Source organism: Filicampus tigris, chromosome 18, assembly GCF_054856515.1.
Source record: "Filicampus tigris isolate MCC_2025a chromosome 18, RoL_Ftig_1.0, whole genome shotgun sequence".
In the NCBI taxonomy this organism is placed as follows: Eukaryota; Metazoa; Chordata; class Actinopteri; order Syngnathiformes; family Syngnathidae; genus Filicampus; species Filicampus tigris.
Genome location: NC_141234.1, coordinates 9,910,332 through 9,932,782, shown reverse-complemented (window position 1 = coordinate 9,932,782; position 22,451 = coordinate 9,910,332). Strand labels below are relative to the sequence as shown.

Here is a 22,451-nt window from a genome sequence, read left to right as displayed (position 1 = left end):
GACTACTATTAGACATAACATCCACTAGCCAAAGGCTGAGCTGAACTGTATTTATTTACAGAGATGTGGCAATAGCAAAAAATATAGTAGTTACACTACCTGTCCCTTACCTGATATGTTGCGTGTGAGAACTTGGCACACCTCTGTATTGCACAGAAAAATCTCAGTGTTTACACCTAAGTGCAACGTGTCATGTTTTTCTTTGTAAATTGTGGCAGGACATTTTTGAAAGTGTTAGTCCAAGACTTTTCATGAAAGCACGTGCATTCAATGATGTTGGAAAATATTCCACTTGATAACTAAATAAAATGAATTCTGTTGGTTGCAATATCACGAGCCCAAATGACAAAAAAAATCTGGAATATTTATTCATGAACAAAAGCAGAAATCCAAAAGATTTGTTTAGATAATGATTAAAAGTCCAGGCTTCTGCAGCATTGGACTCTGCAGTCACTAAAATGAAACAAAGTGATGGAAAACAATGTAGACAACTTCACCTTTAGTCTTGTCTCCATACGTGCATCTAATTTTACATACAAGTTGGTTTCCAAACATACTACTTGATATATGCTAATGTTTTAATACACGTAAGGGCTAAAGATGAGAAAAAGGGCAATCAAAACAACATTTGCACAAGGAGAAAGCTGTTCAGAAGAACACATTACGACTATACATTATATCCTTATGCCAGACTTTACAAGCAGGAACAGCTAGAACACAAGAAAATAGGCATTCTTATACATTTAACTGAACTGAACTCGTTAATCAGGATGTCAGTGAACACAACATTCCCTTTGTTCAGAGTTGATCAGTCTCCAGATTTATTTCACTCCACAACCAACTCAAACTGTTCAGCCTCCTGAAACTCGGCGTTCATCTTGGCCGAAAGCGCGTCCAGCTCCGTGACGTCGATCTGCCGGATCTTCCTCCGGCTCTTCTTTTTCTTTTCCAACACCACCCCGGGGATGTCGAAGTCCGGAGCGCAGTCCTCAGCGTCCGAAATGAAGGAACCGGGAGCAGATGCGGTACTTGAAACCTCCAGAGCCGCCTTAGCTCGGCCTACTCTTCGTCCCACCTCGGGGGTCTGCAGCATCTCAAACCCGAAAAGAGTCTCTCGGGCGTCGGGGCTGTTGAAGGATTTGTCGCTGATCCTGGTGTAAGAGCGACGCACTTTCTGCGACCACACCGCGTCGCGTGGATCCTCGGCTGGCTGCTGGGGACGATGCTGGACCGGCGTTGATGGCGGAAGGATCGGCGAGGGCAAGGCGGCCTTCTTTGCACTGGAGGACCGCCCGCTCTCCCGAACGGGACCAGGAGTGGAAATCTTTTGCCTTTTCGGTTGGCTTCCCTCTGATCGCCTCGGTGCGTTTTCTTTGTCGTGCACAGCTGCAGCAGTTGTTTTCCTGGGCGCTATTTTCCTCATGGTAATGAATCGCTTGACAGGGGCATTACTGTCACGCGCCATGTTGTTGTTTTCCGTATTTACCAAGGGAGATGTCAGCCGCGGGGACCGTCTTCGCTGCGACGAGTCATTCAGTTTATTAGAATTCGCCATCGTCTTATGGCTCGGAGGGGTTCGTCCCTTCATTCGATCTCCCATCCAAGCAAAAAAAAATACGGATATTACACTTTTTAGAGGAGTGCACGGAAAAAAACGCACAGTACACAGCAGCAAAGTCCGCTCAAAATGCCCGCCTGAGTCGCGTGCCAAATACGTCATTCAGTTTCCGGTGACGTTTAGATGCTGCGCCAACTATTTGTAACTTTTGCTGTGTAATCTGACCAAGCGAGGCTGGAGCGCGTCTTTTATATTTAATATTCTCTATTAAAATACCTCTCGTAATACAAAATGGAATATTTAATCGGTATACAGGGACCGGATTTTGTCCTCGTCGCTGCCGATAATGTCGCCGTCAGCAGTTTCCTTCAGTTGAAACAAGGTATGTGACAATGTGTTAGCTTAGCATGACTACCAAGATACACTGTCAGAATATGTTCAAGTTTATGTTGTTATATTAACCCAAGATGCCGAACGTCTTGAATGAAATGTGTTTGTGTGTCAAGTATGACGGTAGCGTCTTTGTTCTAAAAGTGCCCCATTCACTTACATGTTTGTCGAGCCAGCGAATGTAAAATCTGCACATTTATGCACGACGAGTTTATTTTTACAGTCTTCTATTTGGATTTCTGCATTTTGATATGCACATGTATATCATGTAAATACATCAAATATATCCACTCCATCACAATAGCTTCGTTAAATAGTCGACAAATTTGACCCAAAATTATAACGAAAGTGAAAGTCATTGCGTTTTTAAACCAGTCCATATTGTAGGCTATTCCTTCCAACAATTATTCGTCCCCCTTGTCTTCCAGACGATGACAAGATGTTCAAACTAAGCGAGAAGATCTTGCTGCTGTGTGTGGGAGAGGCAGGAGACACGGTGCAGTTTGCAGAGTATATCCAGAAGAATGTTCAGCTCTACAAAATGAGAAACGGTAAGCACTTAATATTGGGTTTGAAATGTACTTGAGGAAAGTCTTGGTTTATTTTTTATTTTTTTTAATGTTTGGTTTTGCAGGCTATGAACTCAGCCCAGCAGCCGCAGCAAACTTCACGAGAAAGAACCTCGCAGAGTATCTTCGAAGCAGGGTATGTATACTCGACAATCTTAATTTTTATTTTTTCTCTTTGCATAAAAGGAAAACATGACTGCCATTCTATGGCAGTCCTCACCCTATCCAAACCTGATTTGGAAACGGGGTGTTTGAATATAGATGAACTGGGAATTCCACATATTAAGTTGTCATTTGGATTCACTGTTGAGGTTTTAAAATAGTGGGTTTGAATAAGTTTAACACATTGTTAGTTTAGGGTTCAATATACAGTATATGCCATGCTTAAAATGGAAATCAACCCAAACACATTTTTTTCAAGAATATGTTCGCAGCAGGCCCATTAGTTAAAACACGGCGCATTCTGATTAATAATGCGTTTGTGGAACATGAGTTGAGCAGCAAAATCCACCCCTTTTTAGCCATCTCAGGGGCCGGCCGTTTTGTCACTTCTGTCGACTGAAAATGACATCACAACTGTTCAGAGCTCAGGTAACGACCAATCACGGCTGACCTGTTTTCTGAAGCTGAGCCGTGATTGGTCGTTACCTGAGCCCTGAGCAGTAGTGATGCCATTTTCAGTCGACAGAAATGACAAAATGGCTGCCCCCAGAAATGGCTAAATATGGGTGGATTAACTCTTATTGCACAAAGGCAATAATCATCAGGATGCCTTGTTTCAACTGGTGGGCTTGCATAGAACATATACTTGAAAAAAATATGTTTGGGTTGACTTCTACTTTAATGAGTCATCATAAACCTTCACTGTACTGTATACAATGTATCAAAATTAGAACTGGAAACATTTGCAAAGAATATATCAGTTTTAAAACATCACATACAGCATGTTTAGAGTGGCAGCCCCCAACCATTTTTGTGCAACAGACAAGTTTCACTTTAAGCGATATTTTTCAGAGACTGACATCGATGTAAATAAGAATACATCCCACACTTATGCTAAATGTATTTGCGATTAGTGGGAGCTCTGCGATTGTTTCTCTTCAACTAGTCAGTCCCATCTGGAGGTAATGAGAGACTTCCTTTTTTTTTTTTGTAGTTCTTTTTCGTAGTTCTGCATTCTCAATTGCTTCATTTGTGTGCCGGTCACCACGTATTACACAGGTAAACTCTGTATATCATTGTGATTATGTCCAAAATATTGATTTTTTTGTTTTTGTTTTGTTTTGGGGGTTTTTGTTCCAGTTTTTCATGACTTGAATGTAATAATGCCACATTTTCAGCAGTTTCGTGCTAACTGAAGGTATGCACATCAGAACTGTTAACTGTGAACCTTCATATCGTCGCTGTCCTGCGAAAAACACGTATCTCCAATTTTGGAAACTTTAAAAAATGTTCACATTTGTGCGATGTCACTAATGCGGCAACACCATTCATGTAAAAATAAGAAAAATGAAAAAAAAATGGACATAAGTGTTTTTCACATGACAGCGACGATATACAGTAGTACCTTAGTACATTATTATTACCATTATTACTTAGTACAATAGATGAATAAATGCAGTCATACGGATAATGACTTGTTTCAGTTGCCTTTAAATGCTAGTCCATGGCACACTTTTTTTAATTTAGCATCTATAAATGCCTCTAAACTACTAAATACTAATACAGATGATTTGAAATGCGATTAAATAATGAGGAAAGGGAATAAAATCTCACAGTATTACAATGTAATTTTCTTGGGTCTAAATGTGGAGAAAGAACTATGATGGAGTGAGCATATTAAGTAATTTTTTCCATTATGCAACACGTGATGAAGAAAAAAAACATTTGTGCTCACTCTCATGATGAATTTGAAAAGAAGTTGGATGCAGACATGTCTTCCTTGAGACCTCATGAAAACACCTGAGCCCAACCGGAGACATTTTTCATTCCGAATCCAACATAACAGAGGGGTTGAACGTAATACCAGGTCTAGTGACTGAGGTGAAGGCACTATATAGCAAATTGTTAAAGTTAACTCATGTTAATGTTCAACTTCAGTTTTCTTTGCTAAAACTATAAAAAAAAAAAAAAAAAAAAAAGTTTGATCATTTGCACGCTCACACCAATTTGTTCCGAATTGTGCAGCTGCTTCCTTTCACAATAGCAGAAGGGTGAAAATAATTACAAAAAACAATTAGTGTGGCCGGGAAGGGAATGTGGGACACATCGAGCCTCGAATAGGGGTGGGGTGGCAGGAGGAGGGGAGCGGAGGGAGTCCCAGCTGGGACAACATATACTCTCAGTAGACCTACACTGTACAAAATGGAGTGTGAGAACCAGGAGGAGTCAATGTACACATGACTTTAAATGCTCCAGTACAGCTGGGACTGATGTAGCACTGTAAAGGGCGTCATAGTTCTCTCTACCTTTTGAATGATCCTTTTATCTATTAATTCAAGTATAATTCAATATGAAGTGCGGGGGCAACACCAACTTAAAAAAACTGAAAGATACTACAACTCTGGCTCCTCAAGAAATAAGGTTACTGCAGACGACGGGTATGGTACGGGTAGGATAATTTGCGACCTTATAAAACCGAAGCAAAACAAAAACGCTCGATGGAGACGAGGCTATATCCACACAAAAAGAATCTTCAAGTAATTTGCACATGGAAGAGGGCTTTAGGATCATTTGTATTCAGTCAAGGTTGGAAAATGTTGAGCAGAAGAGCATTTTTATGCATGTCTTGTCATCCGCTGCGAGGGAATCTTTATTTTTGTGCCTCTTGGTTACGACTTTGGCTTTGTGAGCGCAGGATTTATCAATGCTGCGTTCTCAGGAGTGCTGAGAAACTAAATCCAAAGCATTTTTTCCCCCCCAACCAACATCCCACACCTTCCTCAAGCTATGTTTTTTTTTTTTCCTCTTACTTTCAGCAACCTCCAGAGTATCCGGACATTTGCAAATTTTGTTGGATTAACAGTTTTTTCATGTTTTCTCTTAGTCCGTCTTGTGCGGAAGGTCTTTCAGATCTGGAACATCAATATTTTGCAATCAATTTTCTTACGTTTTCCTTTTGACTCACCAAATTGTTTTGGAAATGATAACAACAGCAAAAAAAACAAAAAACCTCAACCTGTGAGTCTTCCTTCTTTATACTCTGCATCTGCCAAAATCTGCATCATGTACTGCACTAATGAACTCGAGAGTTTAAGATGGTTGGCGGGAGAAAACATCATTAAGTATCGATTTATACGAAGCCGCCTGTAGTCCTAACCTTTTGCTCAGTTGATGTCTGGGCAACTGTCCCAGATATTTGAGAATTGGTTTTAATTAATACGATTAAATCACAGCCGATTAATATCTAGCCACAGCAAAAAGAGGATTTATCAAGATAATGGTTTGTTTTGTGTCCCGATTGTTCCTCCTCGATCCTCAAGTCATCCTCTGAGTGCATCCGCCCCCTCCCCAAAAATGATCACCGTACTGCCAGCGTATCCGAAGCCCTAGGTTAAAAACTACTGGCTGATAAATTAATCAGCGCTATATTGTTAATTCGTATGGCCTTATTCCCCCAAGGTACATTCCAGATGAGTTCTATAGTCTGAGAGATGTCATACTCCAGTGGCTGCCGAACACCGGGAGGTGTCGTTAACTCTCGTCAGCGGAGCATGTCTGAACGTTGAGGCGGGGGGGGGGGGGGGGGGGGGGGTTAGTCCTGACTTTGTCTGCGTAGCACTGCGCTTACCAACCTGCCCCGCCGTCCAGGAAAACAGCCGGGCCGCGTTATTAACCTCTGGAGAACTGCATTTACTCCAGCTTCAGGGAGCAGGGAGAGCAAGAGAGGAGCGAAACAAAGAAGAAGAAGAAAAAAAATGGCGGTAAATTTAATCACCGGAGGCCTTGACAAGTCCGCATCAGTAATGAGGCACAGGATTCAGCGCAGGGCCAAACAAACTGTCGAGTCCTGTCTTTTGCTGCGTTTTGGAGCTTTTGTCGTGATGTCGAATAGACAAGTCGATTTACCAGAAACAACCTGTCAAGACTGAACACCTGGGTCCTTCAATTGGTTGTTAATGTCCGCCATCTTCTGTGAGTCAATATTATTCTCGTCCTTTTTTGCGATGGTTAGCAGAGCAGATTTGATTCTTTTTTGAATTGACGGTGATTAACAGCCATTGTAGCAATTCAACATGATGTTAAGGATACTTGAGGGAGCTATAGCACAGTGGATTTTAGGGCATCCCCTAACAGTGATCGATTGCTACAGTAACCTGTTTTGTCAGGCCACTGCAACAGTTAGCCTCTGCCCATATGTGTCGGTGATAAATTTCCAACACGGGCACACGATGGGCACAAATAATTACTGGTGCCATATTGCACACAGCTCAACAGCTCCCGCACAGATGAACAATTAATACAACAGATTGAGGAGAAATGCCAATAAAGGGAACACGCCCGGGGGCAGGGTGCAAAAACGGGGGGGGGGGGGGGGGTGGTGCAGACATGGCGACAGGAAGGGAGGAAGGGCGGCGCCGAAACTTGGAAGAAGAGTTTGAGCATTGGTGCATTGTTTCTGTGTGTTCTGATTTTTCAAAAATATTCTTTAGTTGAGATTTGGAAGGTTAAAGCAAAAGTCAACCCAAACAGATTTTTTTCCAGAATGTGTTCCCAGTAGGCCCACTAGTTGAAACAGGGGATTCTGATAAATATTGCGTTTGTGGAATAAGTGTTAATCCACCTGTTTTTAGCCATCTCTAGGGGCGGCCATTTTGTCACTTCTGTTGACTGAAAATGACATGACAACTGCTCACAACGACCAATCACGGCTCAGATTCAGAAAACAGGTCAGCCGTGATTGGTCGTTGTGAGCAGTTGTGATGTCATTTTCAGAGATGGCTAAAAACAAGTGCATTTTGCGTGTTAATTTATATTCCACAAACGCAAAATTAATCAGAATGCCGTGTTTCAACTAGTGGGCCTGCCGGGAACCTATTCTTGAAAAAAATATGTTTGGGTTGACTTCCGCTTTAAAGTGGGCAGAAACTAGGTTGGGCAAGTACAGACAGATCCATAAATATTGGGAACACATTTCTCATCACCATTGGATATTTTCAGTTGGATATGGTAAAAACAACAATGCAATTTTAATTGCATATCGAGAATAATCTGCCTTTTGTCTTGTTTGTGCATAATACAAACTGCGTGTGTGTGTGTTGGGTTGATCAGATGATGCGTATTGTTTGTTCATGTGAATTGAGGTGTGAGTTCAGGTGGCGAGGTTAACAAGGTGCCTTTGAGGTGACATGGGAAGGTTATTTTGATGCCAGGTCCGTATTATTGTTACATTGTAACCGGCGAGGCAGGTGTCTAGCGGGTGGGGGTGATGCCACTGGGGCGTTCGCAGGCTCACAGAGGAGTAAAACGCACGTACAAACACACACGTGTATGATATTCGGCTGTACCTGCTGTGCACCGACTCCCCCTCACACACACACACACACACACACACACACACAGTTCTGCTTTCGAGTGAGTAAGTGTGTGTGAGGCCATCATTAACACTCACACGAAGGCCCATGCCGCAGGGGATATAACAATCATCCCCCTCGTGGCAAATATAACGCCAACACAAGTCACGGAAATAAGCAGGTCAAATGTGAGCTCAATTGAAATGACAGGCCAGGTGTTTGGATCGTAACCCGCCCGGCAAAAAGAGAGCAAAATATTATTCTGTTGTGTTCCTATTTGGTGTTAATCAAAAACACTGTCTGTCAAGCATTTAGGCTTCAAGATGTTTTGAAGCCCTCCAAATTGTGTTTTTTTTTTTTTTTTTAATTGAGGAAAGAAATTTGTGCACTGGAGGGAGAGAAGAGGCTGCAAGCGTGGAAGATGTAATTTCTAACGATGGAGAAGGGGCTGCAAGAGAAACGACTTTAGAAGTTTTTAATGAGCCCTGGCGTGGCTCGGGGTGAAGGCAGCGGGAGAGGAGAGGAGGGGACGAGCAAGCGAGCGAAGAAATGGGAGGGGGGGGTGCGATGGAGGAGGCAACAGGGGTGCTGACTTCCAGCAGATGTCACACTGCAAGTGACTAACCCCCCCCCCCCCCCCAAACAAACACACATTTGCCCCATGTCTCTTTTTCACGCTGTAGAAAATGGATGAAAATCCTCCCAAGCGATCTAAAACGCGGAAGCTAGCGAGGAAGAATAACCTGCCGCTGTATGTCCCCATCGGGCATCCTCACATCTACAATTAACGCATTGTTCAAGTTATCTTGCTATCATACACTGTGGCGCAGCGACATCAGCACAAGTGCACCCCAAAAGCAGTGAAATGTTTCGACACGGGATCTCCTGTCTTCAGACACCGTATCACGTCAACATGTTGCTGGCGGGCTACGACGACGCGGACGGGCCGGGTCTCTACTACATGGACCACCTGTCCTCGCTGGTCAAGGCCCCCTTCGCCGCCCATGGCTATGGCGCCTTCCTCACGCTCTCCATCCTTGACCGCTACTACAAACCAGGTGTGTTAGGCCACCAAAGCTAGTTTTGTCTCCTCTTTATTTTTTTTTGTTTATTTATTTTTTCTGGAACTCATCGTCGACTCATCCTTGTGTTTCTTCCAGATCTGACCAGAGATGAAGCAGTGGATGTGTTGAAGAAGTGCATTGAAGAGGTTTGTTGTTTCACCTTTCACTCTGCTTTTTAATCCCATAACTTTGGGAGAATTAGTAGTTAATTGCTACGTCAAATTGATTCTCGTTAGTTTCACTCGATTTGTTCTGATCTCACTGTCGTGTCCGCCTCCACCAGCTGAACAGGCGCTTCATCCTGAACCTTCCCTCCTTCACCGTCCGTTTGATTGACAAGGAGGGCATCCATGACCTGGAGAAGCTCTCCCCCACCAAGTAACCGTTCCCTGCTTAGCTACCAGCAAATCACAACCTTTTTTTTTTTTTTTTTTTCTACCACTGACCTCCTTGTTCTTTCTGTTCCAATAAAAAGTGACGCGCAGTTGAGATATACGCTCTTTGTCCCTGTGGTGCTTTTCGCTATGCTCTCTAGTTTACTCATCTGCAACGTGGAAAGAGAACACGCTCCTGGCTGTGTACTTTTGCACTTGAATTCAGTCAGTGTGCAGTGGACACGCTTGCGCACGTAAAAAAAAAAAAAAAAAAAGTATGTGGAAAAAGAGCAGAGTGACCAAAAGCGTTTTAGAAGTACTAGTACATAAAATAAAGAACAGATAAGTCGATTGATGATGGACAGGTGTACCACATGGACCGCTACTCTTGCCCTTTGTTTTGAATCTTGTAAACATGTGCGTAAAACAAATGATATAGCTGGTGTGAGATTTTAATAATCTACTGGTTGCTTTTTCTGGGACAAGCCTTCAGATATATTTGAAGGTGAACATTTATTCTGGGGGGTGGACACAACAATCATATAAAGCCTTTAATTGAATTCCCTTATCATAAGGTTAAGTTGAACAGGGGGTATCAGTTAATTCTGTTAGGGGTCACATCACTTTTATGATTTCCCTCCAGTCTTATATGACTAAAAAAATCATATAAAGATACGCTGAATATAAAAAGTCTACACACCCCTATTAAACCACCGTGTTATTGTGATGTCGAAAATAAGACCAAGGTAATCACTTCAAAACTTATTGTGACCTGTAACCTGTAAAACTCAATGAACTAAAAGTTTTACAGAGGTGAAAATATTTTTCATTTATTTGTATGGCACAAAAACCTGGCATTTGAACAGGGGTGAGTTTTTTTTTTTTTTTTAATCCTCTGTTTCATCATATTTCACAACTGACCTTGCATTTGATTGTTATTACATACTCTGTAGGCTATTGTTAATGTTATTACTATTATATACTATGTAAGCTATTTTTAGCAACAAATTGATTTTGAATTTAGAAGGGGAATAGCATGTAAAAAATACCTTGGTTAAAGTAAAGAAAAATTGCAATTTCTTAACAGATTTCAATAAAATCCATTTAGTAAGAACCAGAAATTATATACACTTTAATTGCTTTAGTGGGCCACCTAAAAAAAAATTGTCGGACAGGATCTGGCCCCCGTGCCTAAAGTTTGACACCTGTTATTTTTAGCAAGTGCTCTTAAAATATTGTTTTCCTTCAATCTTACAGAGTATGTGTTGCTGTAATTGTAAAACCAGGACAAGCTGGCAACGTCACTGAATAGATGTGTGTGCCGAGTTTGTGTGTGTACCTGCGTGTGTGGCACCATCGCTGTCTCGCCACCTCATTCCACAGACAGGTGATTAATAAACATTAAACAATCCCTCCTCTCTCAAACACACCGGAATCTTCTTGACGGGAAGAGCAGCATATGTTTGCCTGCAGGCACACACACGGAGATGGAGAGCGGCCCTGCTGAGTGTCAGATAGGGGGGAGGGGGGGAAGGGGGGGCGGGGGAATGCGATGGCTGGGAGAGCGGGTGATGGAGTAGGAGAGCGGAGGTTAGGGTACTGAGAGGAGTAATGAGATGGGAGGAGAGCAAGGGAGATAAAGACAGGTATTGGAGAGGCTGCGTGTGGCCCCTGAAAAGCTGGAATAGCGTTTGGTGGTTGGTCCATGGGAAGTAAGTGACTCACAAACAGATGGTTTGAAGGATGCATCTGAGTTGGATGGCTTATTGGACACTGGGGGTCAAACCTCTGCATGTGCCCACACAGGCATTGTGTTGAAGGCTGCAGATGGAGCGGAGGCCCCTTGAGTCCCTTTTAGGCCCCCTCAGTTTGACCATTTTAAGCAATTTTTACGATGAGAAAAGATGGAGCGGAGGCCCCTTGAGTCCCTTTTAGGCCCCCTTTACTTTTGACCATAGTCACCTTTTTAAGCGATTTTTAACATGAGAAAATTAGCTCGCCGAGGTTAGCATTAGCTTTGTGATGCCGACGGGAGCACAAACGTGTCAACAATCCATCTGTGGCTTTTCTCCTGAATGTTAACCTGCAGGGCGGCGCGTTAAGAAGTCATGAAAGCGTTAGAGCGCGTCATCTGGAGACCTTGATGGTCTTTGGGAACAATCCGTCTTGTAAAGAGAGATGTTTTAACGTTAGGGGGGATTCAACCTGCAATAGAGCTGGAGGAAGTCATTGCAGGTGAGTACATTATAGATTATGAGTACTGCAAATCTAATTGCTATATTATGTCAGTGGGAGATAATTTGAGGTATCAAATTATTAGTTTTAAGTTGACTATACCTGTATTATACGTGTATTTGATCACCAAAATATTATACTATCATTGCTACAAGCAGTTTATCAACGATTTGATCAGCAAAATAAATGATTCGTTGAAGCCTTGGCTGCGACCTTTCCGTTCATGGGCCTGTTCTCAAAATAGCTCACCGGTGGTGGGACATTGTGATTTTCTAGGAATGACTTTTGAAAATTTGAACATCGGCAAAAATGTATTTAACAAACTGTTTCATATGATGATTTTTGTCTTCACATAAATTAATATCCTTCATTTTTATTATAAGACAGCCCTTTGCATTAATCAGTACCCAAGAAGTAGCTCTCAGTTTAAAAAAAAAAAAAAAGGTTAGTGTTGATTTCTTATGTGATAAAAGGATTGGTCTCACTGTACCAACACTTTTGAAATTAATTCATAATTGGAGGCCAATACATATGAAAAGAGTTTTGTTGACTGCAAATTGTTTTGATATACCTGATCAAAACATCCATAAAACAGATCCATTCTTATTTTTTTTTAATAATATATTACATTTATGTTGTAATACAATGATAGCAACATTAATAACAATAATAATAAACATACACACAAAGTACAAAATGATTTTGCTCTTTTCTTAACCTATATACACAACACGCAGAACTTCCAAACAAAAGCCTAGCCTCGCCTTGAGCTGCATTTTCAACCCCCTCCGCCCACTGAGGACGGAACGTGCAACTCCATTTCCCATGAGCGCCTTTGCTAAGAACTACAAACCGAAGCTGAGAATGAAGTCTGTCAGCAAAAGAGCAGGTTGTTGCCTCAGATATGGCTTGAATGCGACACGTCCCGCATGAGTCCAAAATGTTTGAAAAATCCGCTTCCGTGAACATCATTAAAAAAACAAAACAAAAATTGGTGTGAAATAAAACAATACTGCCATATGTAGGAGTTCATCCTGATGTGGATGCTACTGAGAAGAGGTCCATTTGAAGTGAGGTTTATGGACAAACATTACAGTACAGTACACCTCCTTATGCCTGAGGGTCCAGGCTGGTCTCTGTATTTGTCCCAAAAGTTGCGACACGGAGACGTTTTGGCCTCTTTTTTTTTTTTTTTTTTTTTTTTTTTTTGCCTCATCACCGTCTATTTACGATGCTTCATCTCCTTGTCGTGGTGGCCTTTCCCTCCGCCGTCTCCTTTGTCCAGCATTTTGATCGCCTCCATCAGGTAGCTCTGGAAAGCGGAGAGCGCGGCGCAGATGGCGGGGGTGCCGAAGCCGTGGCTGAGCAGGCTGAAATGGGTGAGGCTCCCCTGGAGGCTGGGCTCCAGGCAGGGGGTGGGTCTGCTGCCCCCGAGCGGAGAGCGATCCTGGGACATGAGGTCCACAAACTCCTTGCAGATCTCCCTTTAATAAACGAAAAAAGAGGTGAGGGATGCCAATTTATTTTTTGTTTTTTTTGTATTTGTTAGGCACGATTGGTGCATTTATATCCTGAAATCCTGACCGTGGATGGTATGATAAACAATGACTTCTCGTGTCATGTTCACACTGAGCTAAAATGTGAAGGTCATCTTGATTAATCTCACGACAAAATCTCAAATGTTTTTCGATTGTTTCATATTTTATTGTGCAGCTCAAATAGTATCAACACTTCGTTCGATAGGAGTGCCACTCACTTGGTGGCGAGCAGCATGCTGCGTCGCGTCGGAAGCTGGTCGGGCTCGCTCTGCCTGCACAGATACTCGGCGGCGGCTCTGGCGGGGAACTCGGTCTCGCACACGTATCCGAAATCCCTCGCCAGATGGACGGCCTCACCTGCGAGAGGAGGAGGAGGAGGAGGAGGAGGTTGAGGACAGAGGCAGTGCGAGTCTATTGGAGGATTTAAATTTAAGCACAGTGAAAACACGGCGGTGATTGTGGCATCTGTTGGGTTTCCTATTTAGTAGCCATGAAAATGCTTTAGAAGTGCTGCACAATCTGCTGCTTTGTCAAGTCAGGTCAGGGGAAACATTGCGCAACCATTTTCTCACTTGCACTACTTACACAGTTCACTGGTCTTTTGGCTTCTTTCATTTTTTAAAAAACGACACCCTGGGTGTGTGTGCGTGCGCGCGTGTGCCACCCATGCTTGGCTTGATATTCACATCATCTAATGCAAACATATTTCTGTATGTCTCTATCTGTTAGGATACAGGCAGGTCAGTGTGTGTGTGTGTGTGAGAGAGTCGTACCCTCCACCAGAGATGTTAGCAGAGTGACGTTGGCTGCCTTGCGTCGCCCGGCGGGCAAGTTGAGGCCAATCTTCTCCAGACGCTCTCTCAGACAGCGGCCACCATTCTTGGACTTCGCCCTGAGGGGAAGTAGAGACAGCGAGCAGTTTTTAGTAGATGGTCCAATCTGCGTGTGTTTTTGTGTGCGCGTGTTTGTGTGTGTTTCGCACTGAAATCCTCTTATGATCCCGGTCAACACTCAAATGTGTCTTGTATGTTCTATTTCCTGTCTTGTTTCTTCTCCTTGATAGTCACCTTTAAGGACCTGTTGATTTTTATACATTCACAACGTTTGTTTTGGAAAGCTATGACAGACGGCGACAAATTGTCATCAAGCGGGAGGTCGTCTCTCTCCGTAGAGGAGACAGAAACTGTTACTTCCCTTTAGATCCTTTAATGAGCCCCATCCATGAGTTTGCTCTCTCTCGCCCCGAGGCCCGGCTTCATTAAAACGTTGCCTACTCTTGTGATTTAGTCCCATGACCCATTTTGGGTCCTCAAGCTCTGACCTCACAGTTACTTTGTATAAGTGCTTTTACTCGGAAGACATCAGCCGAGAGGTTCAGATGGACAGAAACAACGAAAGCATGAAAATGAACAGGATCATGAAACTCTCAGGCGTTATTATAAGTGGCTAAACACACCAAATAGTCTTGTATATCAATTCATTAATTATAGTTTGGGAATGTCACACATATTGCTCTGCTAACTATCTTGTGTGTGATAAATGGTTGAATATTTTATGTTTTATTATCCACAACAAGTTATTTGATGAAACGACTCATTCAAATTGCTATCCACCTTGTCATTTTGGGGTAACTGCCTCTTTAAGAAACCTTATGATGTTTTTAGAGACACTACTGCCGCCATTTTGTTTTTTCTTTAAGGGAGGCTAAAACAGTGGCAAGTTACAGAGTAAATAGTTCATAATTCTCATCATATAACGTGTTAAATTAGATGTTGTCAAGCTAACTCTGTCACAGTGAAGTACCAGTTGATATAAAAACCTTAAAAAAGTATTTTTATTAAAGAGGACATAGTTAGCTTGTTAACGCAATCATGTTGCTAAGTGGTTATTGAATGCTAATAGTAGGCTAGCTGTTTGAGTGTACATTGTCTGCTTTCAGTTAAGTGTGGAAACTTGACCAATGTGCGTTTGTAAAAATATAACATCCACTGTACCTAATATGTAAAAATATAACATCCACTGTACCTAATACAAAGAATATAAAGTTGAATGTACCTTCTAAATGGTGAAATAGTTTGGTGTCAAAGGCGCTTTATGGTGGTATTGACTCTAAAGTGCAATTAGGGGCAAAGGGAGCAAAAATACACTCAAGTAGAGGTTCAGGTAATTGATTAAAAGAAATGCTTGAAATCCATTTCATTACTTGAAATCCTGATTACAGTACCAAAGTACTTGTGTGGAAAAACACCCTATAAATATAAAACAAGCCAATGAAAACCAGGAAGTACAGCGGTCACCGAAGACGACATATTCATTCATTTGTAACCTAACATTGTAGCTCACCGAAAACCACCTTTCTTTTTTGTTACAGTTTGTTTGCATTGGAGCTGTGTGGGGCATTTACCATTGAGATACTAAATTGAAAATACTCATACAAGTATAAGGTGTTTATGTTTGTGTTTTTATTAGTAGCTAATTTATCTGTTTGTTTTTTGTTAATCCATTCACGTTAGCCGAAGCAAACTCGCTCGTTAGCTAGTAAGAAATCATTTTTCTTTTTCCTTTTATGTTTAACTATATTCCAGAGTCCATACTTGTTTTTATGTAAGTATCTGACCTTCTACATAAGTGCAGAATGTGAGTATTTTTGCCACCTCTTAATTTTCGTAACAGACAAGTGGTGGGTTGCACACTTTCTGAAAAGAAGACCACGCTTGTGACCAAAGTTGGATGGCACGATCCTGTTAAGATGCTTTACTGATTTGTCTCAATTGTTTGTATGGGCATGAAGGGAATGAAGTGTGACATTATTGGTGCTTTTCCTTTCACCTGCGGAGGACTCCGCCCAGCAGAGAAGCGTTGAGGCACTCGGGCGGGGAGAGCCGCCGCTGCACCTCCCCGACGGTGACCTTGTACTTGGAGGTGGAGCTGAGCAGCGAGAGGCGGCCTGGCACCGAGCAGAAAACCTCGGCCGGGTTGGACACGGCGCCCATGCCGAGGCCGTCTTTACCGAGAGATAAGGCGGACAGGGATGAACCGTTCAGCTTGGATGGGATAGGAACTGCAAAGCCAAAGATGAAAGAGGTATTTACAGCGGTGCCTTGACCGAGCTAGTGACTATATTTAGTTGTATATCAAATCAATTTTCTCCATTGAAATTCCATTAATCTGTTTTGGCACAAAAAAAACATACATATGTATATATATATATATATATGTGTGTTTTAGAGGTGTGCAGCTCATCAATCAAAGATGATTCGATACGTATCTCGATACATGGGGTGCGATACGATTCAAGATTCAAACGATTCAAACCTATTTTCCGATTCAAATCGTTTTTCGTTACACCCGAAACAACCACCATTTTTTCAATTTCACTATCGAAAAATAGCACTGTATTGTGAAATATACATTTTGAAACATAATAAGGTTTCGAGGTGCAACAATTAATCAACAACCGATCGATTATCTAATTAATCGATAGCAATTGGAGCTGTTGTAACTTTTCAGCTCCAACAGCTCTTATGAGAATACTTTCTACAAGGTTTTGGAGTGTGTCTGTGAGAATGCATGGACCTTAGAGACGATCGGACTCACAATCACAGCTCAAGTTTATCCCAAAGGTGAAATGAATACTATAGTACCACAAGAACATGTATGTCAATTCCCTTCTGTCTAATGTATTTAGTGTTACGTCGCACCAGTGGTGACAGCTCTAATTGTGGACGGCTGTTTGTTGATTCCGTTGTTTAAACTGCAGGTGGTTCAGTTTTACATGCGTATTCGAAAATAACTTGATTTCACATGCTCAAAGACATTCATTCTCACTCAATTGTCAGTGAGTATGTGACCAACTCTAAATTTAAGTTTTTCTAAACTTTTTATCCGCCCATCAGTATAGGTGATCATTCAACACAGTGTTTAAACAAGTGTTCAATATCATCTTATTTAATAATTTTTAGGTTAAAACACCTATGCAGAATCAACTAACGTCACCCTCCACCATCTTTTAATCCTACTTGAGTTTTCTAACTGTACCCCTGTGTCTTCTGAAAGGGCCGCAAAAAACTGCCACTCTATATCTGTAATATTAGCACGACGGCGCTGCAAATTTCCCCACAACTCTGCTTTTATCATATAATTTTTTTTCCTTGGCCCACTTCTCTTTTCTCTTCACTTTAATCCCTCTCTCTCTCTCTCTCTCTCTCTCTCTCTCTCTCTCTCTCTCTCTCATATGACCATGAACAGTTCATTAAGAATGTGTGCCTTTGGGGTGAAAGTCTGCAGCTGAGTATTAGAGGACTTCTTGACTTCAAATGAAATAGCAAAACAGAATTATTTATAGTGTGTGCGCGCGTGTGTGTCAGCAAGGCAAGACTGGTGTTGGAGCGCCATTACTAAACACAAAAAGCCCTTCAGCATGTATAGCACAATTATATAGGTGCACACTTTGGACACAAGCGCTCGCCCTTTCTCTTCACATATATAGACACGCACACACACACACAGACACAAGCACTCACACGCATATTGGGAGCTTACCTTTTTTAATGACAGAGTGGTCCAGGATGCCCAAGGCTGATCCTTCCTCCATTCCCTGTGTCAGACAGACAGTCACTATCATTTATCCACTGGCCTTATAGCCCCCATACACACACACACACACACACATTGCTTTTCTCTTTAAAAGCCAGGTAATGAACACTCTAAAAACTAAAGATGCTTCAGAGGTTCGATATTGCTTTCCTGTTTCCTGTTTTTTTTGTTTTTTTTTTTACCTCTGGGGTTGTTTAGGGGTTCATTGCTGGTTCTTTCAAAAAGGTGATTCTATACCATCAAGGAATTCTTTAGCTATGGCCATATCATTTGAGTTTTTTTTAATATATATATATTTTTAATAAAACGGTCGGTCCACCTTATTAATGCACTCAGCAACGATAAACAAAAGAAAGAGTGACTAATCAGTTTTCGTGTTCCACATTATTGTATTAGTTCAACAAAGGAAAAAAAAAGTTCAAATTGGATCTGAACTGGACTCCCAAAGCGCAATTGTGTCGCCATCAAAATATTCGTCAGCGTGGCGTTAGTTTGACTTAATCGAATCCGTTTAATGCATTTGCTCCATTCATTCAAGCGGTGATAAAAGGACACAAGGCGAGCTCCTTTGTGCTAAATTCATAGTCGGCTTTAAAGGTTCAGGATATCGTCCATTAATCAAAATAAAGACGCTTGTCGAGCAGGCCTCCGTTTAGCAGCGACATGCCCGCCTTGACTGTGTTCTTCTGGCGACGTCGCTTTTCTTAATAATGAGCGTGCACATCAATTGGTCGCGGTGTGTTTGTGCAACAAACTGCGTCTGCAGCTGCACCTGCTGCGGGGAAGCTGACTGCTCACTAAACCTTACAAACTATTCTTCTGGGCTGGAAAAAAAAAAAAAAAAAAAAGATGCAGAAGCGATGGGGAAAAGTGGGAGTCATTTTGTCTCGTACGCCACGCGTAAAAAAAAAAAGGGAAAAAAAAGACGCGAATTCATTGATTGATAACATGCATGCTGCATGTAAGTGACGAGACTGAATTTAATTCTATTAAATCAGTTAGGAAACATGTCAGCACGCAATATTAGACAACTGTTTTAATAGCTGGGCGAATTTGACCCCACAAAAAATTAACGATAAAAAGATAAATATCTGTTTTGTGATGGAAATATGTTTAAAAATAGTTGCCATTCATAACTTATAAAATGTTGAATTTTTTTTATGTAATCGTTATTAAAGCGACGCCTAAATATCTTTTCAAAACTGTCTTTTAGGGGAATTTGTCATTTTAATACTATAAGATGCATGTTTTCGTCAACCTTCCAAGTGATCAAGATGTATTTTAGATTAAAACAAATATTACATTAAAATGTTTTGATGTTTATATTATCATTTTTATATTTATTGATTGATTGAGCGCCAAAACTTACAGGGCTATTTTTACACTATATCCTGCTGATTCATTTTGTACTAAATAATGCCTATGTAATTTTAAGGAGTAGAGTAAAAAAAAAAAATCACATTGGATTGATCATGTTTTGATTTTAAAAAATATATTTAGATTACAGTGTCCAATTAGCACTGCGTTTCTCACTTCATATAAACGCATGTACACTTAAAAACGTCAACTTTACGCATTCGTTGCTCATTACGCAGCACCAAAATTTCTAACAAGGGATGGGACGGGGGTGGGGGTGGGGGTGGGGGGGCAAAGTAAAAGAGAGATCACCTGAAGATCATCCAGGCCGTGATGTCCTATGTGCATCCCGAGGGGTCCATCCCCGAGAGCGGCGGCCCCTTCCCCGAGCCCGTGGAGCAGTCGGGGGACAGCCGCGTACTCCCTCCGGGGGTCGAGCCCGAGAGCCCGGTGCGTTTGCGACAGAAGCCCCCCTTCGTCGGAGCGCGACCTCTGGGAGTGCCATGCGGCTTGCTGATGCTGATGGATGGAGTTAATAGATGGGTAAGGGTCCGACAGGTGGGAGTAGGCCGAGTCCTGGCTCTGGGAGTATGACAGGGAGGACTGCGGGTACGGGGGAGGGAAGTACGGCGGCTGGAAGTCGGAGGCCGGAGTGTGGCAGAGGGGGGGAGCCGAGGAGTAGGCGGCCTGGTTGAGGGAGGACAACTGGGAGAGGCGCCCGCTCGGTGACGAGCTGCTCAGTCCGTCTGCGCGCTCCTGCACAAAAACCACACACGTTCCAAACTTGGGGAATTGGAAGCTGTGCAAAAAACACGTAATGCACATTATATTACACTCCAAAATGATGGCCGCATCTTCAATGGCTGGCCTTATAATGCATAATATTTTCAGCTGATTTAATGTACACTGGCAGAATCGCCCCTTGTGTCACAAAGGTCGCAGGCAGCCACGAAGCGGTGCAAAGAACATGCAATACGCTTTATAGTATATGTATCATCGCATTTTGGGTAAAAAATTACGCAAATATTCTTGAAGGCATTGTCCATCAAAAAGTTGTTGAATCAATTTAATAGCCTACATTTAGGCTCACACACATCCTGACACAAATTGATTTTTGTTTTGAAGGGCTGGGTCAGCCGGATCAATATGTGGCTCCATTATTTCACACAGACATGCATGCCCACCAAATTTCAAATATAAAATACCGTTTTTAATCTATATTTTATCATTATTAAAATGCAAAATAATGCACCTTTCGTTTTGCAGATTAGTGCGCAAGGAGTGCAAATCGCAAGAAAGTCTCTTAGACTCAAGTCAGTCACTATGCAAATAATAAAACAATCAAGTGGACGCACAATTATGTTAATTAGCTGTCATGAGTCACATTCGTTGTGATATCAAGCGCAAATGTATTTACAAAGTGGTCCAAAAAGGCGTCAAATGCGCCACACTCACCATAGCCGAATAGGTGTGGATTAACATCTGGACCCACTCTTAACACCCTCAATGTTAAAAATAAAAATAAAACAATCAAATCAACTGGATGCTCAACCTTCCAAGGGATCAGTAAAATTCTCCACAAAGTAATCCAGCTTCGTTTCACGGGTCCATGAAAGAACTCGATGTCTTATTTACTTTTTCTTCAAGGCTCGGTGTCTTTACGCACACACACACACACCATCACACGCACACACATATAGACGGAGGCGTGGATGCTCTCCATGAAGGCACTACTTATAGGTTTGGTGCAGCTGCAAGAATAAGGGGAGGGGTCGACGGGGTCCACTTCTCTTAAAGAGATATATTCAGTCAATTAGTACATTCCCACACACTTGAAAAAAAAAATACGCACCATGTAACTCTTCTAATTTAACTGAGAAATTGCATCGTTTTTTTTAATTCTATTTTTTCCTTTTACTCACAGATATCTGCATCATTCATGTGTGTTTTGTATCAATATTTACGATTAAATTAACCTCTCATTCAATTACGCATTAAACGCATCCAACTTTTACGCACAGTCCCAACAAAACTAAAGAAATGGTATCGATACCTGCATGCCATCATTCTTGTTCCGGGCCTTCCACAGCATGCTTTCGCCAATGCAGACAGTCAGAAAGAATGCAGTTGAAGGGTTAAAAAAAAAAAAAAAATCGGGGAAAAAGAAGAAGTGATGATGGGTGGAGAGGTGAGAGAGAAGAAGTGAGTTAGTGTGTCACGCCATGCAGGAGTTTGTATGAGTGAGGAGTCGAGAGGACAGAACAGGGAGTAGGAGGGCACATTTCAAAAGAAAGAGGGCGGGAGGTGTGAAGTATTGTAAAGGGGGAGTAGATACAAACTTTTTTCGCGTATTTTGGGAGGGGTAGAGCAGGGATTCTCATAAGTGTTGTACACGTCCCACTAATATACACGGGCTCCCTCTAGTGGCACGCCAAAGAATCACATCCTAAACACAGTTCAGTTATATTTAACTTATTTTATATGTTTGCCATTTTTTTTTTCAACATTTATTTGAGTCCAACTCACATTTAAATTTTATGTGCAAAACATTTGAATTGAATCCGAATTTAAGTGTGATGTCATTTTCAGTCGGCAGCAAGTGGCAAAATGGCCGATCCCCTGAGATGGATTAAAACGGGTAGGGCCTACATTTTGCTGCTTAATTCATATTCCACAAGACAATATTAATCAGAATGTGTTTAAAATAGAGTAGTGGTGGTGCATAGAACATATTTACTGTAAAGACATTTTTGACTTGACTTCGCAGTGTTAATGTATAAACTGTGCAAAGGTTTACAATGCTATATAGCATATACCGCTAGTTTTGTTTTGTTTTGTTTTTTTAGGTGGTACTTGGTGATTTAAAAAAAAAAGTTGAGAATCTGAGTATGCTCTGGTTTAGACGTGAACAAGTGGCTGAACATGATGAGCAAATAAGTGATGTATTGTAACCCTTTCTCAAACGTACTTTATGGCATGAATTTCATGTGAATTACTGGAGAATGGACACTATTAGGGCCGCTTCCCTTCCACGATATAATGAGAGCCAATAATGCTGTATTAGAAATGATAACTTTACACATTTAAAATCAGTTTTGAATTTTAACAGTCCAACTTGTGTATTCATTATTGTACTTGTGAGCTTTGCTAAACAGCTACGTATCACAGTGCGAACCGTTTCTAATATTGTGCCCCTCTCGTCTAAATTCACCGCAGTAATTAAAAAAGGGCCATTTGAGACGTTTTAAAATGAAATCA

General features: G+C 41.7%; 3 protein-coding genes across 4 annotated transcripts; 1 reads left to right on the top strand and 2 right to left on the bottom strand.

Annotated features, from left to right (window-relative positions):
• Window positions 1–343: 343 nt before the first annotated feature.
• cdca5 (cell division cycle associated 5) lies at window positions 344–1,743 on the bottom strand. Its single transcript, XM_086015191.1, has one exon. The coding sequence runs from the start codon at window positions 1,718–1,720 to the stop codon at window positions 827–829; it is 894 nt and encodes a 297-aa protein (XP_085871317.1). The 5' UTR covers window positions 1,721–1,743; the 3' UTR covers window positions 344–826.
• On the top strand, window positions 1,719–9,589 carry psmb2 (proteasome 20S subunit beta 2). The gene is made up of 6 exons (XM_086015192.1): window positions 1,719–1,940; window positions 2,377–2,499; window positions 2,583–2,653; window positions 8,926–9,088; window positions 9,191–9,240; window positions 9,378–9,589. Exons 1-6 carry the CDS (start codon window positions 1,850–1,852, stop codon window positions 9,474–9,476), a joined length of 597 nt encoding a protein of 198 aa, XP_085871318.1. The 5' UTR covers window positions 1,719–1,849; the 3' UTR covers window positions 9,477–9,589.
• A 2,710-nt stretch (window positions 9,590–12,299) lies between these two features.
• tfap2e (transcription factor AP-2 epsilon) lies at window positions 12,300–21,423 on the bottom strand. Of its 2 annotated transcripts, none has more exons than XM_086014030.1 (7): window positions 21,247–21,423; window positions 19,506–19,949; window positions 17,784–17,838; window positions 16,071–16,302; window positions 14,015–14,133; window positions 13,460–13,598; window positions 12,300–13,187 (listed from the first exon to the last, which is right to left on the bottom strand). In XM_086014030.1, exons 1-7 carry the CDS (start codon window positions 21,283–21,285, stop codon window positions 12,926–12,928), a joined length of 1,290 nt encoding a protein of 429 aa, XP_085870156.1. In that variant the 5' UTR covers window positions 21,286–21,423; the 3' UTR covers window positions 12,300–12,925. The 2 variants fall into 2 exon arrangements, with proteins under 2 accessions (XP_085870156.1, XP_085870157.1); XM_086014031.1 differs by lacking the exon at window positions 21,247–21,423 and adding an exon at window positions 20,649–20,916.
• Window positions 21,424–22,451: the final 1,028 nt, after the last annotated feature.

Excerpts from the sequence above, each read along its gene's own strand:
- tfap2e (XM_086014030.1), bottom strand. The coding sequence starts at position 21,285 with ATGCTGTGGAAGGCCCGGAACAAGAATGATGGCATGCAG. Across the intron at positions 17,839-19,505 it reads ACGGCCTGGATGATCTTCAG|GGAATGGAGGAAGGATCAGC; the intron begins GTGATCTCTCTT and ends TGTCTGACACAG. Across the intron at positions 13,599-14,014 it reads GCTAACATCTCTGGTGGAGG|GTGAGGCCGTCCATCTGGCG; the intron begins GTACGACTCTCT and ends CTCCTCTCGCAG.
- psmb2 (XM_086015192.1), top strand. The coding sequence starts at position 1,850 with ATGGAATATTTAATCGGTATACAGGGACCGGATTTTGTCCTCGTCGCT. Across the intron at positions 1,941-2,376 it reads TTTCCTTCAGTTGAAACAAG|ACGATGACAAGATGTTCAAA; the intron begins GTATGTGACAAT and ends CTTGTCTTCCAG. Across the intron at positions 2,654-8,925 it reads CAGAGTATCTTCGAAGCAGG|ACACCGTATCACGTCAACAT; the intron begins GTATGTATACTC and ends TCCTGTCTTCAG.
- cdca5 (XM_086015191.1), bottom strand. The coding sequence starts at position 1,720 with ATGACGTATTTGGCACGCGACTCAGGCGGGCATTTTGAGCGGACTTTG.